At 41.5% G+C, this 25421-nt stretch overlaps 1 protein-coding gene across 1 annotated transcript in view; it reads right to left on the bottom strand.

Annotated features, from left to right (window-relative positions):
• LOC126284591 (T-complex protein 1 subunit epsilon) overlaps positions 1-25421 on the bottom strand; it is a 28150-nt gene that overhangs the window by 1616 nt on the left and 1113 nt on the right. The window contains exon 2 of the mRNA XM_049983634.1: positions 9671-10797. Coding sequence (XP_049839591.1) covers positions 9671-10777 — 1107 coding nt within the window. The 5' untranslated portion in view covers positions 10778-10797. The remainder of the gene's footprint in view (positions 1-9670; positions 10798-25421) is intronic.

The following is a 25421-nucleotide window of genomic DNA, read 5'->3' as shown; positions in this document are numbered from 1 at the left end:
AATTACAGTTCAATGTTTTCTGAAAATATCTATGAATGGCAGCATCAGTTTCAAGGTGAAAGGTATTGGATGACATAAAATGCCTGGGTCTACAGTCAAATTTAAATGTCATTCACATGTACCTATAAAAAATCTATTATGAGCACTGGTGAGGAATTAGTAATTTCAGTGATTTTGTGTGCATGTTTGGGGGGGGGGGGGGGGGGGGGAAATAAGTGCACACATTGTGTTTTAGGGAAATGCCTGAAACTGTGTCCATTTCTTTACAGTTCTGGAGTCTTTAGATCAATGGATGTTAAGTCAAATAACGATAACTCCAGGTTATTTTGTAAAACAAATGCTTGCACTATGAATTGTACACCATGACCGTAGATTTCAAAAAGTACACCGTCACCGTAGATTTCAAAAAGTGCATAAACAAACCTTCCTCTTCACTCTGTCCTCTCTCCCACATATACTCAAACAACTATCAAACATTCATATACTGTCTAGTTCTGTGCAAGAATACTTTTTGGATTGTGATATTTTGGTGGTACATCAACACTTTACCTTAATGGAAGAAAAATTTAAGATATGTTTATGTGAAGGTAAAAAACCTTCAAGTGATGGTGCAGAGCAAAGATGAGTCCCCAAAATTCTTCCTTGCACACTCCAGCAGGAGTGCTGATTCCTCTTCCCTCACTCATACACTGCTATTCCTTCCCCTTCCCCACCTCCATCCAGGTTGCTGTTTATGTTTGATACATTTCAGTCACATTTTGACTGAAGTGGCTGGAGGTAGCAGTCATGTGTACGAGTGTGCTTCCTTGTGTGGATGTGTGCGTACCCCCCATTTCTATCAGGAGTCAAAGAAAAATCTGTTTCCCCATTTCAAGTACCTAGGAAGCACAATCTCGAAAGACAACACCATTGAGCAGGAAGTACTCAGCAGGACACAGAAAGCATCCAATTTTTATAGCCAAATCAGAAATCATCTCTGGGATGTTAAAATGCCACAAAAAACAAAAGCACCCATGTACCACACCTACTTCTTACCATTCCTTACATATTGTTTAGAAACGTGTACCCTACTAAACAAAGCCCTCTGCAGAATTCAAGCAACAGAAATGAGCTTCATTAGAATTATGAGTAACAACTAAAAAGGGCAAACTTGAGAATGAGATGAATAGAAAAGTAGCTGTTATTGAAGTACCTATTACCAGTGTAAAAAAGAATGCAGGCTTCTGTGGTATGAGCACATAATGAGAATGAACAACGAAAAGACCTATCAAGAAGTATTTCAACCTGAACCCTCATAGAAAGAAGACCACTGGGAAGACCAAGAAAATGGTGGTAGAGACTGTAAGATCAGATGTGGCGGAGAAAGGACACAAGTGGGAAATTGTCCTGGAACAGAAGATGTAACAAGACAGAAGATGGTGAGCACTTACACACCACACTCCGGAAACTGAAGTTGGAAAACGACCATGATGATGATAAATCCTCCATCATTCCAACACTTACGTGAAATAGTCAAATGACTGTAGTTTCCAAAAGGATATATTCTTTCATGACACTTAGTAATGTCTCCTTTATATGCCTGGAACCAACTCAAACCAACTACTTGTGGGTTCCTCTTTCTATTCTCCCAAATATTCAACTTCCTATCGCTTATCTCTTCCCCGAAATGTTCTTTTCTCAAACATTGCTTTGCCGATATTAATGACACCACCTCAGCCACCAAGAGTTTTGGTTTGTTTCGAATACATTTCCTCACATGCTTCCCTACAAAAGCTTTTCCAATCTACTATGATCTTCGCTGTTATACACAGTTCATCTGTGATACAAAAGTTGCTACATTGCTTAACTGAGATACAGTACCTGTAAAAAAAATTACAAGACTTAATCTGCTTCTCATAAACCAAGAGTTTTTTCAAATGCTGCACCTAACTCTGCAGCTTTTCTGTTTGCAATCCATCAGTACCTTTCTTACAAGCAATAAGGATCATAACATGACCACACATCACTCACTTCTTTCTTTGGATATGAATCTGTGACCCGTGCACCACTTCAGCACAAAGACAAGGTGGCTGAAATGAAGTGATCTGCATGTCACACCTGCAAATGCAATGGATAGAAAGCGTACCAGGTGTACCGGTATGAAATGAGCATTTTTTTGTGAAAATGCAACACTAATTTTGAATTGAAAAGTGAAAACATCTTATTCAAAGTACTTACCATTGCTTTCTATACATTTTAACGATCTTTCTGGCAATTTTGTGTACATCACGCCAGTACAAATGTTTGTCTTTTGAAGCAAACCAATCAGACACCCAATTTTCGACTTCTTCGTAGGAATCGAAGTGTTCCTAAGCCAATGCGTGTCCCATGGATGAAAACAAATGGTAGTCGGAAGGGGCCAAGTCTGGTGAATATCACAGGTGGGGTAGCAGCTCCCAGCCAAGTGTTTTGATTGTTTCCTGAACCAGTTTTGCTTTGTGTGCAGGTGCATTGTCGTGTGAAAAAATTACTTTGCCATGTCTTCTGGCCCATTCTGGTCTTTTTTCGATCAATGAATAGCTCAAATTGGTCATTTGTTGTCTGTAGCGATTAGTATTCACAGTTTCACTGGGTTTTAGAAGCTCACGATAAACCACACCTTTTTCACCCCACCAAACACAGAGCATTGTCTTCTTGCCGAATCGATCTGATTTTGCAGTTGATGTTGACGGTTGTCCCAGATTAACCCACGATTTTTCCCCATTTAGGATTCTTAAAATAAATCCATTTTTCATCACCAGTAACAATTCGCTGCAAAATTGATTTTCTTTCATGTCTTTGAAGCAAAATTTGACAAATGGTTTTTCGGTTTTACATCTGCCTTTCATTCAATTCATGTGGCACCCATTTTCCACAGTTTTGGATCTTGCCCATAGCTTTCAAACGGTCAGAAATTGTTTGTTGTGCAACGTTTAGCATTGCTGCCATTTGCTTCTGACTCGAAGTATCATCTTCATCCAATATTGCTTGCAATTCGGCATCTTCAAACTTTTTTGGTGGTCTTCCACATTCTTCATTTCTTACATCAAAATCATTTCTGAACCGCTGAAACCATCTTTTACATGTTGCTTCTGATAGAGCATGATCACCACATGCCTCGAGAAGCATTCGATGCGACTCTGCAGCACTTTTTTTTTCAAATGAAAAAAAAAAATCAATGCTTTCCGCAAATCATCACTTTCTGGTACAAAATTTGACATTGGTAACACATGAAAACATATGATGATGATTGTTCCATGACTTGATGTATACTAAATATCTTTGAAAGATGTCATACCAACCAAACAAAACAAAAAAAAAAAAAAAAACAATATATATTAAGGCTCGTTCACAACAAATGTTCCCTATCGACACATTTGTATCTTAACGCTCATTTCATACCGGTACACCTGGTATTGTCCACACAAAAGAGTGCTTTCACATGCTGTTGTAATCTGTTTCAACATTTCCCATTGTCTATTTACAAAAATCACTAACTGCAGTATTTAATAACTATGTTTAACTATGTTATATCGTCTAAGATGTTTGAATATTGAAGGAAGTTACCTCAGAAAATTAAAAGTTAAAGAATGGAAAAATACATATATTATTGCTAAAATTTTTCTTCGGGCTGGCAGGATGTGGCGCCCATGACACAGTGGATCTGCTATTGTCAGGTGTTATACAGGTATTACTGGTGGTTATATTACTATGTATTTTTCATAGCCAATACTGTAATACATTCAGGGTCATTAAAGGTACATAGATCTTGGGCACACTACCAACTGTTATGTCAATTCAACACATTCACTAGCTCCACCAAATGGCAACCAAGTTGCCTATCTTCCAACCTAACCTAGAACTCTGGCTATGCTACAGGTAATAATATAACCACAACCTTCATTCATAGTAATTCACAGGCTTTGTCAACTTACAAGCAAACTGTCACATTCCAACCTAACTTGACCCTGGGCTATTCTATACGTCATTCTGTCACCTCGCCTTTCATTTCGTACATATTTGTGGCAATGACGATCACACACTTCATTTCTGCTCATTTCACTCACAGTAATTTAAGCTGCTCTGTTAGGTCCCACCATAAACTAATAAATCTTGACACATTCAAAAAAACAGCACAACATCCATGACAACCAACATTATAAGACTGATCAATTCTCATTAGCTATTGTCTAGTATCACCTGATTGGCCACCAATTATAATAATCAACTGCCAGCAGTAGCATACAATTGAAGAGCAGCAGTACACTGCAATAATTCATTATGTCTTGCCCTCAAAACCAAAATTCCACATGTTCTACAAATTACTTCCCATCACTCCATCACAAATGAAAATTTCTATGATTTAGACAGACACAATAACAACTGCTTTAACACAAAAAAGTTCCTAACTTGTGTACACAGTATGTTTCAAAATGAATATATGGCTTTTAAGACTTTGTAGCATTTATAATATTCAACTTCCTATTATAAATAATAGTTCAAATGACAGAGCAACTTAAACAGTTTTGTTTGTACACTTGTGCACAAAGAGAAGAATATGGAATGAACCAGAATGACTGAAGAACATACTGAACAAGAGACAGGCTTTCATATGCAGCCCCAAGAAATCAGTTTGGAGAGCTAGAGGTGAATTAGCTATTCCAGTGACATTTGTAAGGAGACACTAAAAGAGACACTTAAAACTATGTTATTACCATTTTCAGTTGTTTCAAGCACTAAAGCCTACGGACTACTGTTTATATGCCAACATTGAAAACAAATTGTTGCTGCATGACAAAGTGTTTCTGGATGGTACTAACTTTAGCAATGAATCAACATTTCACACATGCAGAAATGTGAATACAAACTATATGTGCACCTAGGGGTCAGCAAATCCCCAAGAGACAGTACAGTTGTAATTTGTGCACTACCCCAACGGAGGACTTTTCTTTTTCAGTGAAGATCATGTAGGAGGCATTTCTTACCTTGATGTGCTAAAAGTATGGCTCTTTCCTCAATTGGAAGAACTTTAAGCATAGAACTTTATTCGGCAGGCAGCAAGACAGTGCACTGCAACACTGACATAACTCAGAACATGATTGGTTAAACAATGTTGAACCCAACTTCCACAAGGGGTCAGATGATAGGACTTGTTTTGCATGACTTCCACATTCAACACGATCTAATGCCATGTGAATTTTACCTTTCTGGGTTCATAACAGTTCATGCATTTGTGTCTCCACTACCAGCTGATCCACCTGACTTTAGAGACTGCATTGTTGCAACAGTTACTCCAGATACACTGATCAAGGTTTGGAAGAAGTCGACTATCGACTGTAGCAATTTATCCTTTCCATATTACTGTTATTCCTTTCCGGACTTTCTATCGTTTGATAACAAGAATTACAGTTATCTTATGGTACATCTGTTGGTTCGGACACACTAAAGCCAAATTTGCAGATTTCAACCTAACATACGCAATTGGCTAAACTGCGGATCAGTTTGTCACTACAGGTAAGACTTGGTATTCACATTTATTTGCTTTGCAAACTCATGGGCATGCCCCTTTCAAGTAACCCAGACCTTTGACTACAATGCAGGTCAATCTGTTACCACAACCTACATTTCAAAAAGCAACACAGAAGCAAAATAGCATTTCAGTGTCTTGTCTCTGTTTGCACACAACTTCATTATGCCACAAGTCAAAGTCAATGTCTGGTTCTGGTGGTTCTATCAAACTCATTTTTGATTTAAATACACTCTTACTCATAGGCCAATAGCTTTTTACTTTGCCCCGTAGTCATGTATGAATTTCCATGCTAAACACCATTCAAAATCCAATTTCATGATATGTTAACTCAATATGAGGGTTGGAACTTTAATAGTGGTAACTATTTATTTACAGCTTGTACAAAATAGATGTGTGTTTCAAAGTTTTACTGACCTCCAGAGTAGTCACCAGCATTGTGTATAACCCGTTTCCAGCAATGTGGAAGTTGTAGGATACTCTTAGCAATGCCTGTTGTGTTGACAGTTCAAGTGGCACAGTTTATTGCCTGGCGAATTTGTAGCAATTCTGAAGCGAATGCCATGAAGTGTTCCCTTCAGTTTAGAAATCGAAATGAACTCAACTGGGCTTAAGTCAGGGGAGTGCAGTATGTGGTATAGTACTCAGCAGCACCATCTGCCAAACAAATCAGTTACTGGCGTGCACTGTACATGCTTGAGCACTCCTGCAAAATGATGATCAGGTCCTGTGGAAAGTGTCATCACTTCTGTCTGCAAATTGGAAGACCCAAAGACATCATAAGTTTAAACTGCTGATGACCTTTTTCTCTTGTCCAACAGTATTCAGGAAACCAAAAAAGTTACCTCACTACAGGAAATAGCACAGAAAATTGGTAGCAAGAAAATTTAAACACTACAAAACAGCCAGTCAACCAGAAATAACAAACACAAGTGAAACCGTCTTCAAAACAACTAACACTGCACAAATAGACAAAATACTCAAAGTAGAGAGAAGAATCACGAGAATGTGCATCAACAAATCGTACCAGAAAGATGGACACTGGAGAATAGCTATAAATGAAATAGTCTACAAGGAAATAGAACTGATAATGAGTACAATCAGGCAGAAACGCATTTCATTTTTTGGACATCTAATCAGAACACCAGAGAACAGGATCATCAGGAGAATAATAGAAAAATTGTAGAATAGTAAGGAAGATATGCATGAGCTACAGGTTACATTGGAAGACCTAAGAAACAAAAATGACAAAATCAGGAAACTCACAGACAAACAAACCAGACTGCAAACGAGAAGCAACAAACTGACAATAGGAAGGGAGATTCCCAATGAACAAAGAAAGATGAGATCCGAGAGAATGAAGTAATGGACTGACAGGAAACTGAAAAATTCTCTGTATAAAGTTAGCTAGAGTGGTCCAATGAAGGCCATAAAATGTAAATAATAATAATAATAATAATAATAATAATAATAATAATAATAATAATAATATCAACCCTTTTGTGGATATTCCTGAATGGCAACTAACAGTTCTGAATGGTTCAGAATACAACTTGTAAACAGCACACTGACTCACATTCCAACAAAATAGTTTTAACCAATGAGCTGTATGGCAAAGTAAAGACAGAGACAATTCACTGAAAGTGTATCCTCTTAAAGAGGAAAACTACATTAAGAAATCATCAGGGTTCCCACAACTTTCCCCAAGTGAAATTCCCTGATATTTTCCTCACTTAGGGGCAAGTTTTAGCATGGTTCCATGACAAATTTTGAGATTTCAAGTTAAGACATAAGTTGACACTCTGTCAATGAACAATAGTGCAAACAAGGCAATATATAGAAAAAACTTGCAAGCAGATGGCATTTCCTGATGTGAGCAAAAATGTTACGTACTAACATCAACATCTTTTGTTATGAACTTTTTTTAGATGGATACAGCAAGCCAAATGGTGTGTGTGTATCATTAACACCACTGACATTATTTTCTTTCAATAAAACGAAGCAGATTTGGTGACAAAAAACACACATTTCCTTGGAGTGGCAGGACAAATTTAAAATACCTTTACTATTTCATAAATAACCTCAGAAAACAGTAGGCTTCTTGAAGGAAATGTATAAAGCAGGGAAGAATTGTGCAAACCAACACTGTACATGATCGCCGATAAAAGGTGGTTCTACTATGTACATTATCGCCAATTATTACCTACTGTGTTTTATCCATTATTCTACACATACTGTGCAAGTTTTCTATTGAAAAATATATGAGTACATAGCGTACAAACCACCAGCTACTGACAATTTTCTCCTCCTTATTCTCCATACTTTTTAGCATATAAACTACTTTTGAAGGGCCAAAATGAACCAAACCAAATAAAATATCTATAAAACACTACACTGTACAACATACTTGCAGTGAGACAGTGAGCAATTCCTGAAATCCATCGCCCATGGCCTCTGGCCTGCTGAAGAGCACCACAGTCCTGGGTCCATAGATAAACCACGGAAATCCACTGCATTACGCCAGGCACAAACAGAACTAGCCTGTGAGCAGCTCAGTGAGACTAGAGCTGACAGGGAGAGCCTGCATGTCAGTGAGAACCAAATGTCTTGGGGATTGGCAGGCCCGATTTGTTACAGATACCCACAAAAATGAAGTCCAGTTTTGACCTGACATGGAAATCCACTTGTGTGGCCAGCTACTCGCAAGTCAGACAGTATGTTGATCAAATGAGACCACAGTGATCAATCCACACAACAGATAATTTGTTCAAATACTCTGAAAATCAATAATATTGAGGATAGGTAGCAACTCGCCGTAATGACTGCTGAGCTACGGACAGGCCCGTAGAAAAGACAATCACGCTCTCACAACTAAATTTTCAACCATAGCTTTTGTAATAAAACAAGAGCAATCACCTACACATAAATCAGTCACACGACTGCTGTCTACAGCCATTGCGTCTGCAATCTCTGTGTATCCGATCCAAACAAACCACACCTCATGTCTCTCTGCCTCTCATCGGCAGCTGCTAGGCTATCAGCAAGAAGTGGTGGCAGCACTTACTGCAAGCTGAGAGGAGTGGTAGGACAGGGGGAAATGTTAGGAATGAGGGAGTAGGGAAGCAGTGCATGTAACCAGCTGCACCCACCCAGTGATGATGCACAACACCTCAGTAAATAAACCGTTTCATCTACTGAGTCAAAAACAAGATACTTCCAGTGGATTTTTTCCCCCAAATTTGCCTGATTTCTCTGACATGTTTGAAATTCCCCGATTTCTAGAACCTGTGGCAACACTGATTATGACTGTGTGAGCGAACAATCTTGGGACGGAGGGAGCAGGGTGAGAGAATTACATAAATGACATTGTTCAACAAACAAGTCAGCACATACAGGATATGATACTATGGTAAGAAAAAATAATTAAAGCTACTGATACAATGATGAACCAATACGAAAGTAATAACTTCCCAACAGAATTCTTAAATTTGCTCAATCTTCCGGTATGATGTCACAAAAAGGTTTCTAGGCATCATCATAGAAGGAAAAATATTAACTGGAAAATTAAAAGGCAGATGAGGATTTGCACAACAAATTCCAATCATTTCAACTCAGCATTCAGCTTTAAAATGGTCTCTTTAAGATTAGCATACAGTATGATTATCAATAAAGCCCAGAGCAAACATTCCAATGTCGTAACAAACGACTATGCAAATGTGCTGGACAACTGCAAAGCTTATTCATTTTTGCATTAAAAACAAAGTACATTAAGTGTTTTGTAAGAACATACTTTTAGTATGTTAAATTCTATACAAATGAAATGATTAACTATACTTTTTCCGATGACAAAAAGATAAAAGACCTAGCAATGTGGATCTCTCTCAGTTAGAAAATAAATAAAATTAGCCAAGATATCTATTCCAAATTACTTGCTTTCTTTGTTTATTCACACATTTTGTCTTGTAGTTCGTTATATTCTTTGTAGGACAGCATCAAAATCGCTGTCAGTTACACTAACTTGGTTACTGAAGACATTTAACTTTATAATTTATGTTTTTGAAACATTGATTACTGAAAGTCATTAAACTCTACAATAGATTTTAACATTTTTGAAGCACATCATACCTTTGTGGTACCAAAGCTGATTTCTCGCACCAAGCCTGCATGCCCCAGTTTATCCGGAGTCAGCTCTTCAAACCTTGGCACTATGCGACCACCAGTGGCTATAGCAATCAGTTCAATTTCTGGGCCTCCAACCCAACGGACAGCTGGCAGTTCCTTTTGCAGCAAGAGATGGTTTGCCTCGTCATCAAAACCCCACTGACATATGGCAAGTGTAGCACCTGTACCCTTCACTTGTTGTACCATTTCAGTAAATTTTTCAGCTTCATAAGCTCGCAGGGCTTTGTAGTCCTCTACACTAGTGACATCCAACTTATGCTTTGTCTTAGGCTTTGGTGGTTCAAATGGGCAAGTTAAGATAGCCAGTTTCACATCTTTTAAAACTTTTGGCATCTGAGGATGTGAAAAATCTTTGTCAACAACCACACCCTTAACAAGCATTGTGTCTTCTAAGCGGCCTCCAACTTTGCCTATCACTTTAATTAACTCAAAGTTAACATCTTTCTTTTCCATATCAGCCACTGCCAACACAGCATTTACAGCAATTTCTGCCATCTGTCGGTGACATTTGTTTACAATCTTTGAGCCCAAAGTAGTCATAGCAGTTTGTATAAGAGGCTCCAAATTATTCACATCAAATGGAAAACTATCAGCTATGGAATCAAGATGCTTCACAGCATGATGAGCTGCAAGTTCAAATCCATCAGCTATACGAATAGGATGTATACCTTTATCTAACAACTGTTCTGCCTGCTCCAAAAGGGCACCAGCAAGCACGACTACTCCAGTTGTGCCATCACCTATTTCATCGTCTTGTGACTGAGACAACTGCACCATAAGCTTTGCTATTTCATGGTCAACATCCATCTGTTTCAAAATTGTTGCTCCATCATTTGTAACAGTTACATCTCCATCTGCTGACACCATCATCTTGTCCAAACCTTTTGGACCCAAAGATGTCCTCAAGACATTGGCAATTGTTTTACCAGCAGCCATATGAGACTTCAGGGCCTCCACTCCTGTAAGTCTCTGCTGATTCTGCTGGTCACGTATAATAATGAAAGGTCGGCCAAATTCATCAAATGCCAGTGTTCCTGGAAATGATGCCATCTTGCTGGATGTTTGTGCACCTGAAAAAACCATTTATTTTATTTTTTCTATAATCATGACAGTCACAAGAAAATTTAATCAGTTGAATGGAAAGATGAAACAAAATTTATAATACAGAACACACAGGAAAGTACAATTCTTTTTTTGCCCCTTCGTTTAACCACACTAGTCTGACACTATAATACAAATGAAGCACACACAATTTAGGGCGAAAACACCTACACAGTGGAAAATAAGTTCTCTGACTACACTATCAGCCAGTCCCATTTAGATGGAAATTAGTGCTCCGGTATCATATGTTGACTGTAAAAGCCTCTACGACCCATCATGCACCTAACAGTACATACGAGGTGCATGCAAGTTCTAAGGCCTCCGATTTTTTTTCTCCGGACTGGAAAGAGATAGAAACATGCGCATTGTTTTAAAATGAGGTCGCGTTCATTGTCAATACGTCCCAGAGATGGCAGCACCGTACAGCAGATGGAATTTTACTGCCAGCGGCGAGAATTAGAACTGTTTTAAATACTTAAAATAGCGACGTTTTCCTTACTTGAACAGCGTGCAATCATTCGTTTTCTGAATTTGCGTGGTGTGAAACCAATTGAAATTCATCGACAGTTGAAGGAGACATGTGGTGATGGATTTATGGAAATGCTGAAAATGCATTTGTGGGTGCAACAGTTTAATGAAGGCAGAACATCGTGTGACAACAAACCGAAACAGCCTCAGGCTCGCACAAGCCGGTCTGACGACATGATCGAGAAAGCGGAGAGAATTGTTTTGGGGGATAGCCGAATGTCTGTTGAACAGATCGCCTCCAGAGTTGGCATTTCTGTGGGTTCTGTGCACACAATCCTGCATGACGACTTGAAAATACGAAAAGTGTCACCCAGGTGGGTGCCACGAATGCTGACGGACGACCACATGGCTGCCCATGTGGCATGTTGCCAAGCAATGTTGACGCGCAACGACAGCATGAATGGGACTTTCTTTTCGTTGGCTGTGACAATGGATGAGACATGGATGCCATTTTTCAATCCAGAAACAAAGTGCCAGTCAGCTCAATGGAAGCACACACATCCACCACCACCAAAAAAATTTCGGGTAACCGCCAGTGCTGAAAAAATGATGGTGTCCATGTTCGGGGACAGCGAGGGCGTAATCCTTACCCATTGCGTTCCAAAGAGCACTACGGTAACAGGTGCATCCTACGAAAATGTTTTGAAGAACAAATTCCTTCCTGCACTGCAACAAAAACGTCGGGGAAGGGCTGCACGTATGATGTTTCACCAAGACAACGCACCCGCACATCGAGCTAACATTACGCAGTTTCTTTGTGATAACAACTTTGAAGTGATTCCTCACGCTCCCTACTCACCTGACCTGGCTCCTAGTGACTTTTGACTTTTTCCAACAATGAAAGACTCTCGGTGGCCGCACATTCACCAGCTGTGCTGCTATTGCCTCAGCGATTTTCCAGTGGTCAAAACAGACTCCTAAAGAAGCCTTCGCCGCTGCCATGGAATCATGGCGTCAGCATTGTGAAAATGTGTACGTCTGCAGGGCGATTACGTCGAGAAATAACACCAGTTTCATCGATTTTGGGTGAGTAATTAATTAGAAAAAAAATCGGAGTCCTTAGAACTTGAATGCACCTCGTAAGAGAATCTAACATCATTTCCTAATAAAGTGCCATTACTTTTTTTCCTGCTGTAAATGAGCCAGCTTTAGAAACATAGAAGTTAGATCAACTCAGTGCTATTAAAAGTGATAAAGATTTAATGGTTTTTTTTTAAAAAATATTATGCTGGCGGGACAGACATATGAAGTGAAGGAAGGAAAACTGTGGTTCTAAGTTCCATCAGTGACTGAACACAGACACAGGTTATAGAAGGAAAAAGAATGAAACCTACCCTTGTTCATTTTAAAGGAATCATTTGCCTTAAACAACATAAAGCAACCACTAAAGACTAAATCAGTATTGCTGGACAGAAAATTGAACCCCTCTCCCTGCAAATGTGCATCCCAGCTGCACAAATGTTATGAATGTATCACTGCAATTCTTTGGTGCAGAGAATTGCTCAGCATTGTTGGGCTCTTTCCACACTGACAACAAAAAAGCTCAGTGTTTCTAAGTTTGAAGTAAACAGCAATGTCAAAATGACCAGTTTCTTGTTTTTAGTACCAAATATTTCCCATCTGTATCAGACAAAAATGCTGACACATAGCTGAAGAAACATTAAGACACATACTAAAATTCCTTTCCACAACTTTTGTAACATCATAGAGTTTACAAGATCAAATTTAACAAACAGGCATGGTTGTTGGCATACAGAAATGATAGGACAAAATGAGAAATCAGAATTCATCACAGCTTTGAACTTGACAGGACTCTACATTCATCATGAATTTGTTAACCTTCAGGATAAAATTTGGTGCAAACTATGGGTCACTAAATATGGAATGTGTCTCTGGTATTACTAAAGTGTTGTCTTCAATTACAGATTGTAGAAGGAATAAAGGATATGCCAATCAAGAAGTTACATAGAAGCATCTACAGAGTAGACGATAGTAACAATATTATGAAAAGGTTAGTTGCTTCTCAGCATATAACAGAGATGCAGAATCCAAGGTGGGCAAAACAGAAAGACTCACGCAATAAGCTTTCAGTCAATAAGGTTTGAGCTAGACCCTAAGTATATTTTGAGAGAGACTGCTTGTCACTGCAGATGCAACGGACTTTACAGACTGTAATTAACCCCCCACCCCCTTGTACAAAACCAAATCTCCTGTGTGTATTTTTCCAGGCTCCACCTTCCACAGTCTCAACATCCATATTTGACTCAGCATCTCCACTATATGGCGAATAGCAATTATCCTTCCCATAACACTGCTACATTCCACTGTTTGATTTGGCCTGACAGCTTTTCTTCCATCCTACCCACAGTACTGTTCCTTTGTTACTATTCTCTAATACATTATTACACTCAAGTGTCCACCCTTCTTTCTATTCTTTCCAGTGTCTGTCTTGTAACCTCACAAACCGTACTGCAGGCTCTTCGTACGAACCATTTGGTCACCTCCCCGCGACAAACTCCCATATTTTTGCGCACCACTCCTGTGCCACAGACTATTGTGTCTCATCCTAACAACCAGTCCTCACCCCCCACTCCTCCCTCTCTTTAGTTCAGTCACATCTGCCATTCCCCTTCTTCACACTTATCCACCCATAGACCTGCAGAATCCACAGAATTTTTTTATTTATATTTTTCCTTATTCATCTTGTGACTTCATGCTGATTTCTGTTGGTTTTTACATTTCACTATTGACATATTCCTTCTGATGCCACCTTGTTCCCCTTATTTCATGCATTTCATCCTTTCTGTGATTTTTCCCCACATATCTGTGTTCCTTGCAATTTTTGCGTATGTAATTCTACATTATTTATGTATTTTTTCACATTTTTTCCAGCACCATGGATTCTTGCTCCTTTAATCTGTGTTAATACAGAACAGTTTCCTTATCAATCGTCAGAACCCAGTCCTACATGCCATTCCTGCATTATTGCTGGTGTCGGGGAATCCCCCAAATGGTCTTATCATCAAATTACCCATCTCTGGCTTCCACTCTTCCTTCCAGAACGACCTCAACCTATTCAGATTCAACCAATCCTTAGCCCTCACCAATACAGTCCTGCAAAACCATATCAATCAAGCCCAAACTTTCTTGCAATATGTTCCCTCAATCTGCAAAATATCCCTGCTATGCAATCCCAAATTCCTGGATCCCATTACATGCACCGCAACTCTTACCCTCCAGGAACACCACCTCAAAAAAAAAACTCTCAACCCTGCTCACTTCCTAATCCTGCTTTGGACTACCACTATCCACCACCTTTACAACAACCTCCAAACCTCCCTCACATCCCCTCATGGCTGACAAATTCTGTCTAACAGACCACTAAACTTTCCCCACCCTCCAAAACGCACTCCCACCACCATACACAATCCAGAACCTAAATACAGTCATGAGCCTTTCCTCTAAAAGCCTTATCCCTGCAGAAATAACCTATTCATGAGCCATCTGAAGGAACCCTTCCTAAACAACCAGAATCCTAAACCCCTCCCCTGGTTCAGATTCACTGATGACACCATGATCTAGATTTATGGTGTGGACAATCCATCCACATTCCTCCAGAACCTCAACACCACCTTCCCCATTTGCTTCACCTGGTCCTACTCAACCCAACAAGCCACCTTCTTCAATGGCTACATCAAAGCATCTGTCCATATCAAACTTCCCAACCATGAGCAATAACCTCCACTTCACCAACTGCCGCCCATTCCATACCACGTCCCTTCCACACACCCTAACCACTAGTGGCTGCTGCATCTGCAGTGACGAGCAGTCCCTCTCAAAATACACAGAGAGTCTCACTGAGGCTTTTACAGACTGTAACTCTCCCCCCCCCCCCCCCCCTCCAAACCTTGCACAAAAAACAATCAATCTCCTGTTCCTTATCTTTCCAGTCACTCACCACTTCCCGAAGTCCCCCTGTCCGGCCACAAAGGAGCAATCCTAAACAATGTTCCAAGCATCCTCCCGCAACCACCTACCCCAGTCTGGTCACAAACATCACCTATCCCATCAAGTCAGGGCAACCTGCGAAACCGGTCATGTGGTCTACCAACTTAGCTGCAACTGCATTGCTGCATTTTACTTAGGCACAACAACCAACAAACTGTCTGTCGACACGAATGACCATCGACAGACTGTGTCCAAAAAACAACTGGACCACCCTGTTGCTGAGCGCACAGCCCAACTAGATGATCATTTCAATGACTGCTTCACAGCCTGTGCAATCTGGGTTCTTCCCACCAACAGCAGCTTTTCTGAATTCTGCAGGTGGGAATTCTCCACAGAATATATCCTACGTTCCCATAACCCTCCTGGCCTCAACCTTTGTTAGTTACTGCCCTTACCCACCTGGCCCCTTCCCCATTCCCACTCCAGCACTACATAGCCGTCTATTCGAACAACTCACCCAGTCTTTTTACTTCTCTCCTTTCACAATATCCCCCCCTCTCCCCTGCCCCCTCCCTCCTTCCCATCTCACCTCTCGATTGCACCTCGCTGCACTTTCCTGTCCCCCACCCTTACCCTGCTATCCCTCCTCCTCCCTGCCCCAGCCCTTCCTTACCCCAACCTGGTTACCTCTCCCATCATGCACTGCTGTTTGTAGTTGCCTTCAGCTGCCAGACACTGTCGTCGTGCGTGAGTTGCATTTGCGTGAGTGCGTGTCTGATGTCTATTTTTACAATGGCCTTGCTGGCTAAAGCTTATTGTGTGTCAGTCTTTTTGTTGTGCCTATCTACGACTCAACATCTCCGCTATAAGGTGAGTAGCAATTACCCTTCCATAATACTGTTGAGTAGATGACAGAGTATTACAACTATACATAAAGGTAACATGCAACCTGTACATAGAAACATTTATTAACTATGTGAGTTCAGTTAACATTTGTTTCTGAATATTTCTTTAACATAACTGTTGCACAGTATTTTAAAAATTCTTAATAATGGGCCGAGTTGTCATTCATAACGTATCATTATGAACCGCCCTGGCATAAACATGGAATGACCAAATGTCAACCATACCTGTTACAAACTATAACAGTTCTCCCTGAAACTACTACGTGTATTATTATTCAGGATGGTAAACATAAATTCCCTTTTCACTGTTAAAACACATTAACTCTAAAATGAGCTTATAACATAAAACTTTTGTTACATATCTGTTAAATTTATCAATCCCCATAAATGTTTACAATTAGTCAGGAAGCTAATGCTGAACATAAAGAAAACAGTTGCATAATCTGAAGGTTGGGTTTGGTGTGCAATGTCTGCACGCTGCATCATTGTTCAAATCTTTTTTTATCAGACGCTTACTTTGGCGTGCTACGTTGTCAACTTTTTGAAACCATCCGTGGCAGCATTAATGGAGGAGGAAAAGACCTAGTTACTTCCAACAGGATGGAGCAACTGCTCATAAGTCTGCTGAACCTTGCAGCACATTTCCTCAATTTTCAGGCCCAATAGAGTTGTTAGTACAGGTCAGTCTGGTTCGGCCCTAGCAGGCCACCCAGGTAATTTGATCTGTTAGTGTGCGATTACTTTGTGTGGGGAACCTCAAGTCTAAGGTGTATTGCAACAACTCTTCATAGTCTTCAAGAACTGCAGTGGAACATTTCAGATGAGGCTGCAGCAATTCCATCACTCCAACTTTGTTTTGTTTGTTATGTTATGCTTTAGGGCGCAAAAACAACTAGGATCATAAGCACCCAAGTCAAAACTATAGAACACAAAGAGAGGATACGTCAGTCCCAACTGACATAATACAAGACAGCTAAAAACAGGCATGTGGGAAAAAAAGCTAAGAAAGACACCATACAGAAATGGAGTTCCAAACCTAAAAATTAAATTGCCTTTGCCATATTGCTTTGGTCAATAAAAAGTCCTTCCCCATCTTTCTTTGGCGGATAAAAAGTAAAGCACAGTCGACAGCCCAAACGTAATTTGCTAAAGTGACCAATAACTCACATGGCAAACCCAAACAGGAATGTAAGAAGTTAAAGACCGGTCATTCCATCAGAATGTGGCGGACAGTTAAAACTTGGGCGCAATGCATACAAAGTGGTGGGATAGCGCCACTTAGCAAGTGACAATGGCTAAAAAGGCAGTGCTCAATACGCAGCCAAGTTAAAATAACCTCCTCCTGGCAGGAGTGCTGAGAGGAGGGCATCCAAGCCGCTGGGAGAGGCTTAATAAGCCGGAGCTTATTCCCGTGAAGGGAGGACCGTTGGCGACGCCAAAGGAACATCACCTCCTGCCAGACGGCAATGCAGAGATCATTGGAGGGAATATAGGTACTCGCAGGCTGAGGTATTAGGACTGCAGCTTTGGCAGCAGCAGCCTTGTTTGCTGGCAGACCGACATGACCAGGAACACACAGGAACATTGCACTGGCTCCACCAAGAGTGAGCAGTTGACAGTTTTCCTGGACCCGCTGCACTAAGGGATGGGCGATGTACAGTGCACAGAGACTTTGAAGGGCACTGAGTGAGTTGAGCAGAGGACGAAATTGAAAAATTTGCTCTGTGGCCTGATACAAGGCGAAGAGCTGGACTGTAAGTACTGAGGAGTGTACCGGAGGCTGGTATCAAAAGATACAGGTGCCAATGACAAAGGCACACCCGATCACACGGTCAGTCCAAGAGCCATCAGAGTGTACAAAGCTACTATTGCGAAGTTACATGTGAAAGTCATGAAACTGAAGGCGACAGACAGAGGCTGGAGTAGTGTCCTTAGGAAGCAAAGGAAGGCCAAGGTTACATGGGCCACTTCACGAAGCCAAGGTGGTGAAGGGTTCACACCCACTGGAAAAAGTGCAGGTAGTGTGAAGTTAAGCTGCCGTAGTAAGTGCCAAAAGCGGACTCCAGGCGGTAACAGAGAAGGACGAGCCCCATACTGACAATCAACGGAGTCATCAAAGAAGGAGGCATAGGATGGGTGGCCACGCATGGCAGACAAATGGCACGAATACCTGCTGAAGAGAAAGTCACATCAGTAGGACAGGGGTAGTTCAGCAGCTTCAGCATACAGACTCAACCAGGGTGGTGTAAAAGGCACCTGTAGCTAAATGGATGTCACGATGGTGGATAGTGTTGAGACAGTGTAAGAGGGGTGGGCGTGCAGACACATAAACAAAGCACCCAGTTGAGTTTTGAACGGCCAAGGGACAGGTACCATGGAGGAGACACAGGACACTGAGGAACCACGTACTATACAAGGGAGGACCAAGAGTGTTTCCTAACGAGCAAGAGCCCAAGGAATTTCATAGTGTCAATAAAAGGACGAACAACAGGCCCAAGATAAAAAGATGGTGGCAGAAACCACTTGCGTCGCCAGAAATTCATACAGACGGTTTTGTCAGTGGAAAAGCAAAAGCAACTGTCAAAGATCCGGGAGTAAAGATGATAAAGATACCACTGATGATGCCGCTCAGTGAGACAGGTCCATGGATAAGTGCAAATCATCAACGAAAAGCGACCCAGAGATGCCCGGTGGGAGAGAGAGGCCATGATAGAGCTAATGGCAATAGCAAAGAGGACAACACTCAGGATAGAACCCCGAGGCAACCGTCTTCCTGGATAAATGTGTCCAACAAGGCAGAACACACACACACACACACACACACACACACACACACACACACACACACACACACACACACACACACACACACCCTGAAAACACTACCTTTTAAAAATGCCTGAAGGAAACACGGCAGGCGCCCACGAAAACCCCATGTGTAAAGAGTATGGAGGATACCAGTTCTCCAGCAGGTGTCGTAGGCCTTCTCCAAATCCAAAAACAAAGCCACAGTCTGGGATTTCTGCAGGAAACCACTCACAACTCGGGTGGACAAAATAATGAGATGGTCAACTGCAGAATGCTGCAATTGAAATTCACACTGTGCATTCGTCAGTAAATTGCGAGACTCGAGCCAACATATCAGCCGGGCATGAATCGTATGTTCCATCACCCTGCAAATGCAGCTGGTAAGAGAGATGAGGCAGTAGCTAGAAGGAAGATTTTTATTCTTACCGGGCTTAAAGTATGGGTATGACAGTGGCTTCATGCCAATGTCTGGGAAATGTGCCCTCGGCCCAGAAAGTGCTTTCCCACAAGAGAAAGGTGCTGCAACATCTGAATGTGGATGGTGTCCAGCCCTGAGGTGGAGGACCATCGGCATAAACTGAGAGCATGATCGAGCTAGCCTTTTTGCTATTCTGAAGAACACGACGACACTTCGCACACATCTGTTTATAATGAAAGCAGTTAGCACCACAGGATGAGGGTTAAAAAAGCAGAGAGCACATCTCCATGCGCAAATTGCAACGCGGCATGCCTCAGTCCACCAAGGGACAGGGGCATGACATAGTAATGAGGAAGTGCGAGGAATGGAATGTTGTGCAGCACTAAGGATAACGTAGGTGAGATAGTCCACTTAGTTATCACAACTGGGAAAATCTTGTTCTTTCAAGGTTGCCAGGGAGGAATAAAGTTGCCAGTCAGCCTTAGTAAGCTGAAATTTGGATGTGCAAGCGGATGGGGGGTAGGAGACAGCAAATGGAAAGCACATGGGAAATGGTCGCTTGAGTAAGTGTCAGAAAGGAACACTCAAGATGATGGACGCACTGAGCAGTGCAAAAGGATAGGTCCAAACGGGAATAGGTGTATGAGGAGTCGGAAAGAGAAGTGGGTACTTCAGTGTTAAGGCACAAGAGGTTAAAAAGGCTAGCCAAGAGGGCAACTCTCTGACAGGTCCTGGAAGAACCCCAAAGGGGATGATGCAAAAATGGGGGAGGTAGCTGCCCCAATAAGCTGAAGGAAGATTGCTCTGGTGACATCGAATTATGGAGGTAGATAAATGGTACAGAGGTTAAAACTCACGTGGGGAAGGAAAAGGCAAACTGCAACAGCTTGAAGACAGGTAGTCGTGGAGATGGGTTGTCTATGAATGTCATCCCATATGTGCAGTAAGACGCCCCCATGAGATGGAATGCCGACCTCAGGGGTAAAGTCGAAATGAATCAGTAAGTAATGTGTTAGCTCAAAACAGTCGTGAGGGTACAATTTTGTTTCCTGGACGCAGAGTACAAGGGGATCCTGCAATGCTAAAAGCAGCCGCAAATCCTCTTTGTGGAACGGAAGGACGTGAATGTTCCATTGGAGGACAGTCATGATGAGGAAGATATGTGGGGATGTCAACTCAGCATCCGTTGATTAACAGCCGGTGTAGAGTCACTGCTACAGGGCACAGAGGCAGGAGGATCCTGCTCCATGGCGTCCACTGAAGCATCGGAGTGCATGTGCGGTCGGTCCATTGAGTAAAACGCTGAAAAAAGGTTGGTGGTGCGCACCAGTGATAAAGAGACCAGCAGGGCTAGGGTACCAAATGGTGACACCATCGAAGAGGACCTACGAGTTGGCAAAGAAGACTGTTAGCCTTTGGTGGACTCTTTCGAAGCCGTCTGGTTAGAGGAAGACTTGGGTGTTGTTTGGCTGGAGGAAGTCTTAATGGGAGTACTCCTCCTGGCCTTACGGGCTACCGGTTGTGTAGCTGGTGGCTTCACCCCTTGATGGTTTGTTGCACAGCAGGACAGGGTGGGGGAGAGGGGCCACTTCTACCTTGACACTGCGCTATTTCACAATTTCAGATCAGAATTGCAGGTTGCATGTCTACATGGTCATGTCCTTCATGGAGTGAGGGTACCAGACAGGAGAATGGAGGATTTGTGACAAGCCAGTAACTTGTGAGCAATTGGGTACGGCACCTTTTCCTTTACCCAGATCTCTTGAACAGCCCACTCATCAAGATACACGGGCCAATTCCGAGAGGAGGCAGCATGGCCACCACTGCAGTTGATACCAGTGGGGAGAAGGAGGTGGACAATCGCCCTCACGTGCATCCCTACCACAGGTGACACATTTAGCTGGGTGTTGACAAGATGTTCTAGTGTAGTTGAAACGACTACACTGGTAGCAGCACATTGGGTTCGGAATGTACGGCCGGACAGTGATAATTTCATAGTCTGCTTAGAGCTTGGACGGAAGCACCACTCTATCAAAGGTGAGAAAGAGAGTGCACGTGGGCACTAAGGAAGAATCAAGCATTTTTATTACACAATGGATGGCAATGATACCCTGATCAGAGAGGTAAGCTTGGATTTCGGTCTCGGTTCGACCGTCAAGCAGCCTGGTGTAAATTACACCGCGGAAAGAATTCAAAGTCTATGGGTCTCGACACGGATAGGGTAACCATGGAGAAGCGAGGCAGCAAGCAACAGTTGTGCTTGAGAACCAGAAGCGATCTCCAGAAGCAAAGTGCCATTCCATAAACAAGAGCAGGATTTCACAGGGCCAGCAATTGCATCAACACCTTTCTGAATAATAAATGGATTTACCATGGCAAAGACAGACTGTCTACAGAATGTGACACCACAAGGAACCACGGTGAACCATTAGCCTCATTACGTTTTCATTTAGTAGATGTTGAGTGGGAAGATCATTGACTCATCGTGAGGAAATCCCAACGATTGCCAGTGTCTCCAATAGCACACTCCTTCCAACTGCCCCCACCCCCCGCCCTCACAAGGGGGCACACCCCCTGACAGGGACCAAGTGGTAATTTAGGAAGATTGCAGCTTAGGCAATCACTCCTCCGTGGGCCTGGCCTGTACCAGAGGGTACTTGCGAACCCTACCTGCCGACCCAGGGCTGGGAATTACGCGTTACCCAGTCACCTGTTACGCATCAGACGGCCTTCAGGAGCACACAGGGAGGAAGAAGAAAAAAAGAGGATCCTCAAACCCCGAAGCGGAGGAACGAGAGGAGAAGGGAAACAGAAAGGAAAAGGGAACAAAAACAAAGGTGAGACTGTTCACACGTTAGTGACAGAACACAGGACGTTCCCACTAATACCCTAGAAATGCTCCCAAGGGAGAGGAAAGAGAATAGCAAGAGGATAGACATGCAGCATGGAAGAAAAAAAAAAAAAAAAATGCTGCAAAGGCTTGGGCCCCATGATAGCCAGGCATGAACCCGCCTAAGAGTGGCGAGCCCCCTGGGGGCCACTCCAGCTTTGATCCACTTTCAGTAACTTACTGAGCAAGGCCCAAAAGTGCCATGGCATGAGTGGTGATCTGTCAACATCTGCTATAATCAGGTTAGTACCAAATTTCCTTTCCTCTGCTGTGTTTCTTTGTACCCTGGAACTCTGTTCTCTAGGCCTCTTTTAATCGCCCCATCCTGTATTTCTCCCAAACTAAACATCTCATTCATCAAGATGGATGCTGACTCAGTTTTCCAAGTAGACTGAAGGTATGGCATGGAGACATGCATGCTCATGGTCCTGACTCACCAATGTGCAACCATACTGCGTGCAGTGCAAACCTATGTTTTTATTATAAGACGCTTGGTGCAAATTGTGTATGATCTGTCATGACACTGATCGTATTCGGGAGGGTGGATTTTCTCATAGCCATTCCAATTTATATTTTCCCAAGGTTATTGCAAATCATTTCTAGCAAATGCCACGATGGTTCCTTCTGCAAGGCCAGATGACTGTCAGTCCTGTCTTTAAATATCTACAGATCCCAGATCCAGTAGCAGGTTGCCTATCTACAGGCTTCCAGGGGCAACAAAACGTTGATTTTCAATATTTTGAAAATTGTTGACTGAATTTAAAAAGGTGCCAGCCTTTTCGTTAAGAGAATTTACAATTTAACACAGTAAGACAAGTAACTACGTAACTTCAAACCTTAGGAATTTTTCTCTCACTGGCACCATCCTTAAAATGATGAAATGAAGATAGTTCATTGCTTACTACATCTTTGCTGTTCATGCAATACAACATTCACACTATTTTTTTTTTTTTTATTTTTTTTTTTTTTTTTTTTTTTTTAATACTGGCTATTCATTGCACAGTTTGCAGACAGTACCCGTATTACCACTGAACTAACTGCATAATTACATTATACAATGCATGGGTCAGGAGAGATGATGGAATAAGCATTGACATGTGTGGAAAACCTGCTTTTGCTTATAATGGAGTGCTAATTCATAGCACTATATGCATCCAGTGTTTGATAATGAGTACTTAGTGACTTCCAACAAACTTTAAGCACAGTTACAAACCACCTCAACTTTTTCTCACTTACATGTTTAAAGTCAAATATTTAACATATCAAGTCACTTGTTAAGTAATTAGGTATCTGAAGAGCTGTTTTATTTATTAAAGTATCAGGTCTTAGTGGTAGCTACTTGTATATTAAGTGTGTATGTATATTGGAGTTATTTATTTTCATTGTGTCAGTTATTTAGTTATTATGATGACAAATCCTGTATTACAGAGATGACCTTAGATGAAGGAAAAAATAGCGTGCATCAACAGGGTTCATCTATCAATCTATTACGGACATAACACTAATTCATCACGGAGCAAGAGGACTGGACTTAAATGCACAGAGAAAAATTAAACAAACAACACAACTATATATTTCACCCTGGAAATCAAGCTGCATAATAAGTTTCCCAAGAAAATGGAAAAACTGAAACCATTATGATTAAAATGATTTAATACTTCTTATATAACACATTCTACATCGTGAACTGAACACTGACAAAACTCTGGAGGGTCCATGGTGGCTAATTACAGAGTAATAGCATTTCATCTGACTTATTATCTTTACTAACAGTACCTTTGTACCTGTATTGCACTTTATTTCATTCATTTACTCAGTCATGCATGCACAGACAAATTACTTTGCATGGATATCAATGTGATACTTACATGTAAAGGGTATTTGGCTATTATAGGTACAAACGAAATGAGGCAATTAAACAAGCAAATAATGCGAATAAAAATAGATCCAGAAGCCAATGGTTTGTCTGACAATGTATTATGATTCAGTACAAGAATACCCTACAGAGAACCTGAGGATTCAGACAAGCAGATATGCATCTGAAGACAAATAAATTATGCAAAAAAAGATACACATGCCCGTTGTTCATGTGAAGGTAGGCTTCTGTACATCGCATCATGCCCAAACTTTGTCCCAATGCAATCGTAGCCATCCACAATGCCAATGCGCCCCAGAGTTTGATACAATCAACAGGCTTGGAAAATGGTTCAAGCCCCTGGAGGAGGAGGCTGGGATGTTAGGGTACTAGCGAGCCACGATCGATATACTTTTTGTCTAAATGTTATTTACCAGTGGCCTACTGAGGTGTAGAATGGTAAATAAAATGAGGGCAGTTTATTACTTTGTAATTTATGTCCCACTTGGCAATTTCAAAATAAATGTAGCCTTACACATTACAAGTGTTGTAACTTTGGCAAGCGTGCATTTGTCCTCTACGCACTAATTTCAGCACACCTACAACAGTCAGACATGCTGTGTTCATTGTTTTTTGCTGTGGTGTATGAGAATAACAGAGAAAAAACACACGCTTTCATTCAGTACTGGTAGGTTCTGGTTTGGGTTGGTTTTATTGGCAGTGTTAGATGAACATTAACAATATTACACAGCAGTAGGTATAGGTTTATTGATGAAAAGTTGTCCGAGATGCATCTCGTTTATGTGTCTCCTTAATGTAATGGAAGAGCAGTGCGATACTGCTGAGCTTAGCCGTTCCTGCAGCAACAGCATTGTACTTTTGCAACCCTTCATCAGTAAATCAATTCATAGGCCTTTTGCTGTGCATCATTCTCAACATACAATTAACACTGATGGAAAAACAAACCTGAGTCACAACAAAGCACTACTGAAAGAAAGCTTGAGAGCAACTAGTAGAATGGGTATTGTTGTCAATAGCAAGAGGGCAGACCAAGTTTGTTTCCAAACAAAACACACAGTACATATCTTAGACATCTGCACTGTTGTCCACATATTTTCAGTGCAATACACACAAAATACTCAGAAAATATCCATGTAACACCACCAAAATTTTGTTAGTTCAGGTTCACACAGTGAACAGTAATCCATTTTCTAAAACCACCACCAGAATAGGTACAAAAA

Source organism: Schistocerca gregaria, chromosome 8, assembly GCF_023897955.1.
Source record: "Schistocerca gregaria isolate iqSchGreg1 chromosome 8, iqSchGreg1.2, whole genome shotgun sequence".
Classification (NCBI taxonomy): Eukaryota; Metazoa; Arthropoda; class Insecta; order Orthoptera; family Acrididae; genus Schistocerca; species Schistocerca gregaria.
The sequence above is the reverse complement of the archived record's forward strand: the minus strand, read 5'-3'. Positions and strand labels throughout refer to the sequence as shown.